The following is a 13,769-nucleotide window of genomic DNA, read 5'->3' as shown; positions in this document are numbered from 1 at the left end:
TGTCCCCAGCCCTGTCCCCAACCTTGCGTCCTGGCTCGCCGCGAGACCATGGCCTCCTGTTCTCTCACCCTCCGCAGGTTTCCATGTGATCCCCACTATCTCGAGCATCGTCCCGGAGAGCTGCCTGCTGATCGTGGTGGGGCTGCTGGTGGGGGGCCTGATCAAGGGCGTGGGCGAGACGCCCCCCTTCCTGCAATCCGACGTCTTCTTCCTCTTCCTGCTGCCGCCCATCATCCTGGACGCGGGCTACTTCCTGCCGCTGCGGCAGTTCACAGAGAACCTGGGCACCATCCTGATCTTCGCCGTGGTGGGCACACTGTGGAATGCCTTCTTCCTGGGCGGCCTCATGTACGCCGTGTGCCTGGTGGGCGGCGAGCAGATCAACAACATTGGCCTTCTGGACAACCTGCTCTTTGGCAGCATCATCTCAGCCGTGGACCCCGTGGCCGTGCTGGCCGTCTTTGAGGAAATTCACATCAATGAGCTGCTGCATATCCTTGTCTTTGGGGAGTCCCTGCTCAATGACGCCGTCACTGTGGTGAGGGGCAGTGGCCACACACACGTGCACATTGGGCACAGACCTGAATCCAGGGCCAGAGTGAATCCCACATCCACCCGCTAATCACAGTAGCCAAACAGCTAATGTCCATTCCTGCTTACTCTGTGCCAGGCATCACTCTGAGCACTCAGTGTGGATTATCTCATTTAATCCTGATGATGATCTTCGGAGGTGCTTCTTACTTTACAAACGAAGAAGCATCAGGCTCGCTGAAGTTAAACAACTGGCTAACATATGATAGAACCAAGGTTCGAAGTCAGGTCTGTCAGACGTCCGGACCTGAGCTCTTGGCCTTCCCGGGGCATATTCTCTGTCCCTGACTCAGATCGTGATGTGATCTTGGTTAAATTACATATCCTCTTTAGACTTCAGTTTGTCCTTTATAGGCCATTTAGTCTATGAGGGCCATTTCAGCTTTATGTTGGCTGGGTCTTAAGTTATAGTTAGGTGTGTGCAGTTTGGGGGCAGCAGTGGTGGAAAGGGACCCTGCCCTCAAAACCTCCAGAAAGGGCACCTGGCTGGCTCAGTTAGTGGAGCATGCAACTCTTCATTTCAGGGTCACGAGTTCAAGTCCCACATTGGGCATGGAGCCTACTTTAAAAACATAAAAAATAAAATTTATCAAAAAAAAAAAAAAAAAAGAACCCTCCAGAAGGTGATAAGTAAAATAGATTGTCTGGGGTTGGCCACTTGCTTATTACCTGACCTTAGGCAAATCACTATACCTCTCTGGGCCTCACCTTTGATAGCTGCAAAGTGGCAGAGCAGATACTGCTTTCCTCCCAGGATCTAGTAAGAACAGACACCCCCAACACAGAGTCTGGCACATGGCTGTGCTGTATGTGCTCACACATGCCCTTCCTCCCAGCTGGTTTCCTCAGGAAACAGGTATGTGTATGTGCACACTCACACATTGTGAAAACACTCCCATTCTCCTAGCTGGCCCCCTCAGAGAGCACTGCACACACGGGAAAACACAAGGACACCTGCACGCCAGTGCATGCTCACACACACGCTCCCTCTTCACCCACCCCAGCCCCTCAGGAAGCCGCACTTCAAAGAAGAGACAGACAGCAGTGGGGGGGGGGGGGGGGGGCCGGCAGCCTCAGCTTCCTCTTCCTCCCCTGCTGCCTTCATCGGGTCCTTGTGGGGCTGGGGGAGCAGCAGTCTGGTCTAAGCAGGCAGGCCTCAGTGCTGGGTCTTCTGGTACCAGCTCTTGCCTCAGTTTCTCCATCTGTAACAAGGATCGCAGTACCCAGCCTGTCATCCTCCCAGGGTTCTTACAGGAGGCACACTTACCAGCAAGTACCAAAGTCAAAGCCCTCCCCAGTTGGGTCTGGGTGTTGGGGTTCAGGTTGGCACTACCGGGGAGCAGTGGGGCCTGCTTATGTCAAGTGGATACCACAGTCTGGCCAACTTGGGCATCTGGCCATGCCTCCCAAGGTGGTGGCAGTGCTGGTAGTCAGCTCACTTCCTATGTGAGCACTTCCTGTCTGAATATGTATTTGCCTCATCTGATCCACACAGAAACTCCGGGAGGTTGGCACTGTAACTATCCCGTTTTTCCAAGTGAGGAAACTGAGATACTGAGAGGTTAAGGAGCTCATCCAGGGTCATGTTAGCTGATAAATGAGGTAGCTGGGGTTCAGATCTACACAGTCGGAGCCCTGAGCCCACACACTTACCACTATGCTACACTGCCTCTCTAGTCTATAGCCGGGTGGGAGCGGAGGACCTCGCCCTTCACCTGCCCCACTGGCCCAGGTAGTGCACTGTGAGGACCCATGAACCTCCTCAGGCCAGGAGTGAGTTTAGGTAGCCGAGGGCTAAGAATGCACCTGCTGTCCACTGCGGGAGCCCTGCCTGTCTCCCAGACAGCTATGGTCCAGGCAGCACTGCAGACTGGCCAGTGCTTGGCATCCCCCCTTCTGTCTGCCCCAGGTCAGACCCTTTCTGGAGCTCTGGCCACAAATGTGAGTGCCCTGTTCCTGACATTAAAGCTGAAGGCTCCCCCTGAGTCCCATGGTCTCAGGCTTTTGCCCTGGAGCAGGTCACCACTCCTACCCAGGCCTCCTTGTCTCTAGGTACTGGGGGCTTTGGAGAGTCCCCTTTCAGTAACCCTCAGGTCCTTTTCTCTCTCCCTCAGTACCCCCAGGCCTGGAAACTCCAGCTGGTTTCCTGGCACAGCTGTCTAGGAGAAGGCCTGGTAGCCAGGGAGCTGGCACCTGAGTGGGGGTGGATCCTCAGAGCTGTACCTGCTGGGGAGGGCCTGCCCACTGCTGTCAGGGAGCAAGTTCTGGGCCTGGCTTTGCTGATGGGGTCTGGGGGCCCTGTGTCAAGTCGCTCCACCACTGTGGGCTTCAGTTGAGGAAAGGAGTGGGCATCCTTGGCTCGCTTACCTCATGAGGCTGCTGTGTGTCAAGCAGGGTGACCGTTGTCCAAGGGCTTTACAATATATGAAGTCCCATTTAAACATCTGACGATAGCATTACAGTGACTGTTTCTTTCCCAGTCCAGGAGGTGGGGAAGCCTTAGAAAGCCTCTAGTTCCATAGTATCTGAATTTGGCTGTTCACGGTAACCCCCTGAAGAGCTTGTTGAGTAGAGATTTCTGGGCCCCACCTCCAGAGAATCCAAGGCGGGTATGGCCTGCCTGTGTATATTTTCAGAAATTTTCAGAGGTTAAGAAGTCCTGTTCTAGTTCGTTGTCTGAATTCTCCCTGATTTATGCTGAAGAAGAGACTGATATCCAGACAGGGACATGACCTGCCCAAGGTCAGACAGTAAGAGAGGCCCCTTAGTGCCAGGAATAGCTAACACTGTGATAGGCATGGTCCTGGGCACTTTGCCTTTATTAACTAGTTTAGTCCTCACAATAGTCCTGTAAGGTTGGTACTGTAATCCCATTTTATGGCTAGGAAGATTGCAGCACAGGGAGACAGTAACCTGCCCCACGCACACAGCTAGGGCACGGCAGAGCCACTGTTCAACCCAGACAATTTGGGTTCAGAGTTTGTGCTCTTGATCAGCACGGCACGCTGCCTGCCGGAAGTGAGGCCCTCGAGCCCCTGGCCCAGTGGTTTGGACCACCTGCTTGGCACTAGCGTGTCTCCGCTATCACGTGGCCTCTTCTTGTGGCCGTGGTCAGTGGAAGGCACATGATCACCCTTGGGTGGACCCCAGAGAGCTGGAGGGCCAGGGCCCTGCCCTCCTGCCAACCAGCCTGCACGTCCTCCCCAGGTCCTGTATCATCTCTTTGAGGAGTTTGCAAACTACGACCGAGTGGGCATCGTGGACATCGTCCTTGGCTTCCTGAGCTTCTTCGTGGTGTCCCTGGGCGGGGTGTTTGTGGGCGTGGTCTACGGGGTCATCGCAGCCTTCACCTCCCGATTCACCTCCCACATCCGTGTCATCGAGCCGCTCTTCGTCTTCCTCTATAGCTACATGGCCTACCTATCAGCCGAGCTCTTCCACCTGTCGGGTATCATGGCGTGAGTCTGGGCATGGCATGGGGGGGGTGGGGCAGGGGGCGGCCTGCCAACACAAGGGAGCTCCCCAGCGCCCAGCCTCCAGCTCCAGGGATAAGATTCATGCACCAGGCTCCAGGTCCTGGGACTGCCCCGGGAAGCACTGAGTTTAAAGTTCTGGAAAGCCTCAGCCCTGTTACTTCTTCCCTTCATTGGCCTCCAAAGGGGTTCCTTGGTTGTAGCTAGACACAGGCTCCTGCATTCACTGTGCCCTTCTGTAGCCCTAGCGAGAAGGCTTGGGGCTTCCATTGCTGTGAGGAGTTGTAGAGGTCCTGAGGCCTCAGCTGGGCCTTGCAGTCAGGGTAAGGTGGAGAAGCAGTGAGGTGTGCCCGGTAGAGCAGGACATTGGAAGTGGAGAGGCCGGGTTGGATCACAGGATTCAGGGTGACCTTGAGGAGGCCAGGCCAGCAGGAGCAGAGCTCAGGTATGGACCCCAGGCCAGGAGAGCTTGGGCAGCTACTGTGGAGACCCCCTTCTGTGAGACACCGCACTCTAGAGTAATAAACCAAGGCCACGGACATGTGTAATTGACTCCTGTTAGGCAGAGAGGCAGCACGGCCTTGGGGAGGAGGCACAGGCCTTGGAGTTGGGCAGACCTCAGTTTGCATCTTAGCTCTGCCACTCACTGGCTGGGTAACAGTGGAAGGGTGAAGTGTCTCTTAACTCTCAGGTCCCTCAGCTGAAAAATGCAAAAACATGACGGTGTCTGAGGGTTGAGTGAGAGGACTGAGCTGGAAAAGTCGCGTGAAGCCCACCGTGAGTGCCTGACCCGTCAGAGGAGCTCAGTAAATGGGTATCGCTCAGCCTCCCTGGCAGTGGAAGGGCTTTGGGAAGGTGCAGCTCGCCTGAACCCCGAACTCTGCTCTTTTCTGACCCCAGACTCATTGCCTCGGGAGTGGTGATGCGCCCCTACGTGGAGGCCAACATCTCCCACAAGTCCCACACGACCATCAAATATTTCCTGAAGATGTGGAGCAGTGTCAGTGAGACCCTCATCTTTATCTTCCTCGGCGTCTCCACGGTGGCTGGCTCCCACCACTGGAACTGGACCTTTGTCATCAGCACCCTGCTCTTCTGCCTCATCGCCCGAGTGCTGGGTGAGGTCCTGGGCTGGAGCCGGGTGGAGGTGTGTGTGCGAGCGTGCGCGGTGGGGGCAGGGGGTCGGCTGGAGGGGAGGGAAGGGTGCCCTGTGTGGAGAGCCCCTGCTTGGCTGTGCAGCAGGTGCTCCCCTGCCCCTCTCTGCCATGCTGAGACCACGATGGGTCCTCGAGAGGAGCCCATGCTCACGGTGAGTCTGTGACCTCTGGGAAGACGGTCGTGTGTGAGTGCACGGAGGGGCCTTGGGGAGCCTGTGCCACAGAGCTCGGATCTGTGAATGTTTTCTGCGTGGTCCTGTGGCGCTGATGACTCGAGCCCTTGGAAAGCTGGGGATGGCTCCTCCAAATCTGGCCGTGCCGCCAGCCCAGGGCCACACCCAGGGACCAGGCCTCCAGTCCTTGGGTCCCGCTTATACTTTCCAGACACGCCTCACCTCAGAGACTGTATCACTTCCCCCTCTGGGTCTCACTCACCTCTCCTCTGAGACTAGGTCTTTGGTCCCCAAGCCTGACTGGGTGTCACATCCACTCGGTGCACTGTTCTAAATCCCCTTTCTTACAGGGCCTCATCCTCCAGAGAATCTGGTTCTGTGCTTGAGGTTGCATCCCACAACGTTTTAGGGGCGCCTGGGTGGCTCAGTCGGTTGAGCGTCCACCTTTGGTTCAGGTCATGCGTGATCTCGCAGTTCTTGAGTTCGAGCCCGGCATTGGGCTCTGAGCTGTCAGTACAGCTGGAGCCTGCTTCAGATTCTGTGTCTCCTTCTCTCTGCCCCTCCCCCACTTGCACTCTGTCTCTCCCTCTCAAAAATAAAGAAGCATTAAAAAAAAAAGAAGTTAAGAAAACTTTTTTATTATGGAAAATTTGAAGCACACAGAAAATTTGAGCCCATGAACCCATTATAATTAATAGATACCAACATGTGGCCAGCCTTGTTTCAGCTCTTCTCCCACCCCCCTTCTGACACCCAGCCACCGGAGGCCTTGTGATATCTCTAAAGCACATCCAGGTTGGGAAACCTTCTGAGGGATCCACCCAGCTGTTGGCTGAAGGACCCAGGAAATGAGCGCGCTGGGTGGGTGTACTCGCGGAGGCTTCCTCCAGACAGAGCGGTTGCGGGGAAGCCGGGAGGGACTGGGGACAGTTTGACATTCTTCCTGCCCTTCCCTGGCAGGTGTGCTGGGCCTGACCTGGTTCATCAACAAGTTCCGAATTGTGAAGCTGACCCCCAAGGACCAGTTCATCATTGCCTACGGAGGCCTGCGAGGGGCCATCGCCTTCTCCTTGGGCTACCTCCTGGACAAGAAGCACTTCCCCATGTGTGACCTGTTCCTCACTGCCATCATCACTGTCATCTTCTTCACCGTCTTTGTGCAGGTGCTGGACAGGGTGGAGCAGCCCTGCCTGGGGACCCTGGGTCTGCCAGTGAGAGGGGGCCACGGGTTCTAGTTCACTGATAACTTGCTGTGCAATCTTGGGCAAGCCACTCCCCCTTTCTGGGCCTCATTTTCCTTAATTGTGAAGGGGGAATTATGATAGTGAGCAACCGATCAGAAAGTAGAGCAGCCAGAATGCTGCCTAACTTAGGTAGAGATCCAGACAGCATTGAGAGAAGTGGGTGCAATCAGCAGGCCCACGGCTCTTTACAGGGCTTTGGGGAAGTGATGCAATGTCCTAGGATCTCAGTTTCTGCGCCTGTAAAATGGGATAATCATAGCACAATGGGGGGAGCTAGAAAGGTTGTTGAGTTGGGCAGCAGGAGGTCTGGAGTTAGCCTGAGCTGTGCTGCCCCTGTGTGACCCTGGGAAAGACCCTCCTCCCTTTTCTGGGTTCACTTCCCCATCCGTGAAGTGAGGGCATCAGCTTAGATGATCCCAGAGTCCTACCAGCCTTGCTGGTCAGTATTTTCTGTGCATTTAAATGAACCTGGCTTAGCTGAGAGTCCCCCCAAACCCCTCAGAATCCCCAAGGAAACCCAGCCTGGATGGCGGAAATTTGCTCCACCTTACCTGACCTGTGACTTTGGGCAAGTGAGAAATGGTCTGTCTAGGCCTCCATTTCTATCCCCTCTGCCTTTCCTAGATATAAATCGTGCCAAAGCCTTAGCTGGGAAACAGCATTGCCTTCTCAAAAGAGAAAGATATGGCGGCATCCTCCTGGGGCTAGACTTACCTTCTGTCCTTAATAAGGATAGGGGGCTGCCTCCTTCACCCGCTTGCCCTGTTTCCATCTTCAAAAATATTTTATGACGTTAACTTTGCAGTTGTATATGGCAATGGTTTACCAAGCCCATTTTCAATGAAGTCAGCATTGAGCAAGGGCCTTCCTGCGGGTCTGAATCCAGCTTTACTACTCCTGTGAGACCTTAGAAAGTTACTTACCCTCTATGTCAGTTTCCTCGTCTGTAAGATGGGGACAATGGAAAGATCTACCTCTTAGGGTCATTGTGGGTAGTCACAAACTAATACTAGTAGATCACAGCTGGCTCTGGCACCTGGAAAACATGCAGTTAAATTTGCTGTCACTCTTACTAGGTTATCAGTGGCAGTCCTGTGAGGGAGGCAGAGCAGAAGTAGTTTTCCCTATCCGCCAGGCCTGACTTCTCTGGGGTTGCAAAGTATGTCTGTGGCGGAGCCCACATTTGAACCCAGGCCCTCCAACCCCTCGCCCGGGCTAAGGGAGTCATTCCCCTGGATGGGCTCGTGTCTTCAGGAAGAAGCAGCCCTTAAGGACCTGCCTTTATACGATGGCTGGCACGGAGGTTGGGAGATTGGGGACCTCAGAGCAGAGGGCATACCAGCCTCAGGAGCTCTGCAGGTGGGGGCAGGGGAGGCTGGGCCTCCCTGCCAGGGTAGCAGAACTGGAGTGCCTGACACCTACCTACCCCCCAGGGCATGACCATTCGGCCCCTGGTAGACCTGTTGGCTGTGAAGAAAAAGCAAGAAACAAAGCGTTCTATCAACGAGGAAATCCACACACAGGTACTGGAAGCTGGGCCTTGGCGCTCGGTTGCAAAAGGCTCAGGGAGCTGGGGAGCAGCCAGGCCTCATGTCCGTTGCCTCACTCAGCTCCTTCCTCCCTCATCCCAGTGTTGGGTCATCCTTCAGCCCCTTGAGGTCACCATATTGTGCCATAGGCAGGTGTGGTGTGGGCAGCCAGGAGTGCCAGGAGGGGGGGGTCATGCTATCTCTACCTCTACTGGGAACCTATTGCATCTCTACCTCTACTGGGAACCTATTGCAGGCATTGGGCACAGGTGGGTTCAGGGAAGGGGGCTCAGCCAGGCCCCAGAGGCAGAGGGTTTGAGGTGCCATGGGTTCAGGATGAGTGAGGTGTTGGTGCCACCTCCTGGCTGCTCCTGGAACTACAGGGCTGGGCTGAGCAGAGCTACACTAGAGTGGAAGGTGGTGGGTGGGGGGGGTGCCCATTCAGAAGTCTCCATAGGGAAGGAGCCCAGTAGTGAGGCTTGACCTGGCCCTGGGCCCATTTCAGTTCCTGGACCACCTTCTGACAGGCATCGAGGACATCTGTGGCCACTACGGCCACCACCACTGGAAGGACAAGTAGGTGGCAGGCCTGGTGGGCAGGGAGGGGCAGGTGAGGGTCTCCCCGGGCCCTGGGTGTCATCCCACCCTGAGGAACTGGCTCCACGCATCTCCTCCCTCCTCCCCCCTCCCGCCAGGCTCAACCGGTTTAACAAGAAGTATGTGAAGAAGTGTCTGATAGCCGGGGAGCGCTCCAAGGAGCCACAGCTCATCGCCTTCTACCACAAGATGGAGATGAAGCAGGCCATCGAGCTGGTGGAGAGCGGTGGCATGGGCAAGATCCCTTCTGCTGTCTCCACTGTCTCCATGCAGTGAGTGCCCATGGCCGATGCTGGCAGCTTCTGCACGCACACCAACCTGGCAGGCCGCGGGGGGGGGGGTGGGGGGCAGGCCCCTCTGTTGTCCAAGCAGGGTGGGTGAGAGGGCTGCAGGGCCACAGTGAGGACCACCCCCACCCCCAGGCCATCCCCTGGGTGACCTCCTGGCCCGGACCCTGCACTCCAGGGTCACAGGAGTTCTCCCGGGGACCTAACCTGTGCCCTGTTGTCCAGGAACATCCACCCCAAGTCCCTGCCTGCCGAGCGCATCCTGCCAGCTCTGTCCAAGGACAAGGAGGAGGAGATTCGCAAAATCCTGAGGAACAACTTGCAGAAGACCAGGCAGCGGGTGAGGGGCTGCTCCCCGCCTGGTGCCCCTACGGCAGAGGAGTCTCTCTGCTCCAGCCCTGCCCCACACGTGCCCAGACCCCCCCTGGCTCCTCCAGGCCCAGCTTCTAGTGCCTGACGGCTGTTCCTCCCACAGCTGCGGTCCTACAACAGACACACGCTGGTGGCAGATCCCTATGAGGAGGCCTGGAACCAGATGCTGCTGCGCAGACAGAAGGCCCGGCAACTAGAGCAGAAGGTGCGTCTAGGACTGGAGCTGGCTCCCGCCTTTCCGGGAGTCTGGGTTCTTCCCACACCCCCACCACCAAGCCGCTTTGAAGAGAGAGCCACTGCAATCTGGGTTTTTTGGGGTTTTTTTGGGGGGGGCCTCCTCCACTTGTATTGAAGGCTGAGCCCCAGGGCAGGTTCCAGAAAGCTGCCTCTTCTTCCACTTCCTTCCCTCTCAGAGCAGCAAAGAGGCCATTGCTGTCTCATCGTATCCTCAGACATCTGAGTCTATCCATGTGCTCTAACCCCTCATTTTCTTTTTTTTTTTAACGTTTATTTATTTATTTTGGGAGAGAGAGATTGCATGCACACATGTGAGCAGGGAAGGGGCAGAGAGAGAGAGAGAGAGAGAGAGAGAGAGAGAGAGAGAATCCCAAGCAGGCTCCACACTGTCAGAGCAGAGCCCGACACAGGGCTTGAAAGTATGAGAGACGGGAAGCTGGGTGGCTCGGTTGGTTAAGCGTCCGATTCCAGCTCAGGTCATGATCTTGCGGTTCATGGGTTCAAGCCCCACATTAGGCTCTGGGCTGACAGCTCAGAGCCTGGATCCTGCTTCAGATTCTGTGTCTCCCCCCCCACCACCCTTCTCTCTCTCTCTCTGCCCCTCCCCCTCTTGTGCTCTCCCTCTCTCTCAAAAATGAATAAATAGACATTAAAAAAATATATGAGAGAGATCAGGACTTGAGCTGAAATCAAGACTGAGCCGACTGAGCCACCCAGGAGTCCCTAGGATAGAACAAGGGCTTAAGGGAAGATAAGAACCTGAGTTCAGTTTAGACATATTGCACTGAGATACCTGAGGGCCATTTGGGGTCCAGTTCTCCTGAGCTGACTTTATGGACCTCAGGGGCGAGTGTGGACTGGAGTAGATAGAGACCAGGGCAGTGTCACTGTGTGAGAGGCAGGGCAGTTTAAGGCTGCTCAGGAGATTGCGTGGCCTGACCACAGGCTGGGCCAAGCCTTCAGGAACCCCTAAAGTGCCAGCACGGCCTCAGCGCTGGCAGAGGCAAGTGAAGAGCCTAGTGAGGAACTGCCAAAGAGGGAGCGAGCACCCGGGCACCAGCTCGCCAAAGGAGGGTGTGGCCATCGGCCTCAGGCGCCATCCAGAGGGGCTGCCCGCACTCACCCCTGTCTGCCCTCTCTCTGTCAGATCAACAACTACCTGACGGTGCCGGCCCACAAGCTGGACTCACCCACCATGTCGAGGGCCCGCATCGGCTCAGGTAAGGCAGAGTGCAGGGTGCCTGACGAGGGGCCTTGAGGTGGGGCACTCATTGCCAGTGTCTCCTGAAGATGAGGCTCTGACAGGAATGGGGCTCAGAGAACCACTGGGGAGGACAGGCTACTCCCTCTGACCTCCTCCCAAGCCATGAGCTCCTTCTACATCAGATGGAGTTGGGGATCCCCCAAGGGGGCAGAAGAATGGCCCTGCTGTCCTCCCTAGGGACAGAGGTGCTTCATGTGGGGCTCACGGTGAGGACCGTGGAGGGGTTTGGTGCCTGGCGGTGAGGCGAGAAGGGTCTGCACCATTGGGATATCCCAACGTGTGAGGGAAATGGCAGCGGACCTTCTCCCAGGCCTGGGCCCCAGGGGCAGGTGGTGACTCAGGAAGGGGCCCTAATCCTTGGTCTGAGGAGGGTCACCTGTGCGAGTCCCTGGTCTAAGGAGAGGAGCACAGTCTTACCTTTGGAGCCCCAGCCTGAAGGGAAGAGAAACCATCTGATAAGGGCTCATATGGAGCCACGTGGAGTAATCCTGAAACGTGGCAGCATTGCCATGCTCCTAGGAAGGTTCTGGGGGGGGTTGCTGACCCACATCAAGGTGGAGCACACGCCAGGCCAGACTCAGGGCAGAAGCCAACGTGTGCCTTGCTCTTGGTCCCCAGACCCCCTGGCCTATGAGCCGAAGGCCGATTTGCCTGTTATCACCATCGACCCAGCCTCCCCGCAGTCTCCCGAGTCTGTGGACCTGGTGAACGAGGAGCTGAAGGGCAAGGTCTTGGGGCTGAACCGGGATCCAGCGAGGGTGGTGGAGGAGGACGAGGAGGACGATGGGGGCATTGTGATGCGGACCAAGGAGCCCTCATCCCCAGGCACCGATGATGTCTTCACCCCTGGACCAAGTGACAGCCCCAGCTCCCAGAGGATACAGCGCTGCCTTAGTGACCCAGGTCCTCACCCTGAGCCTGGGGAGGGAGAGCCTTTCATCCCCAAGGGGCAGTAGCGCTGGAGTCAGTGGGCAGTGCCCATCCCACCACAGACTCTCCCACCAGAACAGGGGCTGCTGGGGGAGCTGGGGACTCCCCTCGTCCTTCCTGACCTGGATTGGCCCTGCCCCTCCCTTGACTGCATGGCAGCTGGGCCCACAGCCCCAACCGCAGCACGGCTTCCCCTGCCTCCTGGGAAGCGCCCTCCCTCCCACCAGAACTGCCTTCCCAATCCATTTGGCAGAACTGTTGGGCTGGGAGGCAGATTCTGCCCCTTCCTGATCCAGGCTGTCTCCCAAACCTGGCCCAGGGCCTCTGGGATTCCCAGCCCTCAGAGGCCTGCCTCCTACTCCATCGCCCTTCTCATTCAAACCGATCTTAGTTCCTAACCAAAGAGCCTCTGGCTCAGTCTTGGTCCCACCTGGAAAGGGAAGGAGCCGAGACCTCTCTTGGCCTAGGCTGGGCCTTACATTAACAGTGGGAAGACTAGGGGACCAGGTATCTGACTGGGGTACGAATCAGTGACACACGGCAGGCCCACCCTCTTCCTGCTGGCTCTGTCACCTGGCCAGCCACCCTGACCTGTCTTCACTCAGAGCTGCAGGCCGAGGGCATATCTGAGCTTCCCTGACTGGAGCTGGGGCACTTTGGACAGTGATGTGACTTAGCTTTCCAGACTGCTTCCCCAGGGACCAGCAGACCCTTCAGGGGCTACTGTCAGGGGAGGGACTGTCAGGGGATCCAGAAAGTGCTGCCTTTTTATCTGTTTTGTCTGTTCACACTCCGTGTATGATTCAGTTTGCACAGAGGGCATTCCTGTTTTTAAAACATTTTGAAAACCCCTGATTGAACAGAGCTCTGGCCCTCCTACTCCAGAGCATTACCCCTCCTCGTTTGTGCCTGTCTGCCCAACACTCTCCCCCAGATCAGTCCTCTGCCTCCTGGGCTCTTAACTGTGGCCCCAAGGCTGTGATTTTAGAAGTGACCACACACACATCCCGATTCATGATTCTCTCTAACTCACTGATGCTGGGCCTCCTGGCACCTCCTTTGCTCTTGGGCCTGACCCTCAGTCCCTGCTGACCTGTTCTTTCTCTCATTCCCCCCACCCACCCCCTAGGCCCCTGGACCTCTTATGTGCCCCCAGACTCCCCCTCTTATGTGCACCGCACCCAGCTTGCTGTGGAGCCCAGCCCTTGGGGGAGAAGGCCTTCCCCCAGCATCTCCCACCCCACCAGGGCTGGTGGTGGGCAGAGTCCTGGGCCCTTAGGGGTCTTTGCTCACAGGCACACACTCCCACCCCCACTGCCACCATGGCCAGGCCCAGGCCTATTGGTGTCTGTCCTTCCCCAGGATTGTGCAATAGTCAGAGTGCCCCTCTTCCCAGCGGACTGGGCAGTGGGTGCTCATCTGTCCCCCTCCTCTCCGTGCAAGTGCTGTTTTGGGCAGGAGTCCCCATGCAAGGGTGACATTGACAACCTTGTTCAAAGCCACCACAGCTGCTGCCGCTCTGCTGCCTGTACAGAAGAAACCGAATCTTTTTCATATTCTAATAAACACGTGTGAGTTTTTATACAGTTGAGGGCTGCTTCCTAGGGACCAGGACTTTGGGAAGGAGGGTGGCCTGGCCTGGGCGCCTGAAGGACTTAGCTCAATGGCTAGCGCAGAGAAATGCCTAATCCGTGTCAGGTGGTGGTGTTATTGCTACACGTGTGCCAGGCCCTGGAGATAACAGCAGTGGGCAAAGCAAGATGCTCCCTGCCCTCCGGAGCCTCCGGCCTCCTGAGGAGAGAGCACTATCCAGCAGACGTTCATGCAGACCACGAAAAACCCAGTGTGTTTGTGAATGACAGCGAGTGAAAGGGGGTCGGGAGTGGCAAGGAGGACTATCCTGAGTGATCTTAGG

The 13,769-nt window shown here is 56.6% G+C and overlaps 1 protein-coding gene across 2 annotated transcripts in view; it reads left to right on the top strand.

Moving 5' to 3' along the window:
- Positions 1 to 13,440, top strand: part of SLC9A1 (solute carrier family 9 member A1) — a 47,854-nt gene extending 34,414 nt beyond the window's left edge. The window contains exons 2-13 of one of the 2 annotated variants that reach the window (XM_045476227.1): positions 78 to 538; positions 3,799 to 4,049; positions 4,965 to 5,211; positions 6,093 to 6,189; positions 6,355 to 6,557; positions 8,072 to 8,161; positions 8,673 to 8,743; positions 8,863 to 9,036; positions 9,277 to 9,391; positions 9,527 to 9,628; positions 10,808 to 10,880; positions 11,543 to 13,440. In XM_045476227.1, coding sequence (XP_045332183.1) covers positions 78 to 538; positions 3,799 to 4,049; positions 4,965 to 5,211; positions 6,093 to 6,189; positions 6,355 to 6,557; positions 8,072 to 8,161; positions 8,673 to 8,743; positions 8,863 to 9,036; positions 9,277 to 9,391; positions 9,527 to 9,628; positions 10,808 to 10,880; positions 11,543 to 11,880 — 2,222 coding nt within the window. In that variant the 3' untranslated portion in view covers positions 11,881 to 13,440. The remainder of the gene's footprint in view (positions 1 to 77; positions 539 to 3,798; positions 4,050 to 4,964; positions 5,212 to 6,092; positions 6,190 to 6,354; positions 6,558 to 8,071; positions 8,162 to 8,672; positions 8,744 to 8,862; positions 9,037 to 9,276; positions 9,392 to 9,526; positions 9,629 to 10,807; positions 10,881 to 11,542) is intronic. The other variant, XM_045476228.1, reaches the window with a different exon arrangement.
- Positions 13,441 to 13,769: the final 329 nt, after the last annotated feature.

Source organism: Leopardus geoffroyi, chromosome C1 (genome assembly GCF_018350155.1).
Source record: "Leopardus geoffroyi isolate Oge1 chromosome C1, O.geoffroyi_Oge1_pat1.0, whole genome shotgun sequence".
In the NCBI taxonomy this organism is placed as follows: domain Eukaryota; kingdom Metazoa; phylum Chordata; class Mammalia; order Carnivora; family Felidae; genus Leopardus; species Leopardus geoffroyi.
Note: the sequence above shows the minus strand (reverse complement) of the source record. Positions and strands in the feature narration are given on the sequence as shown.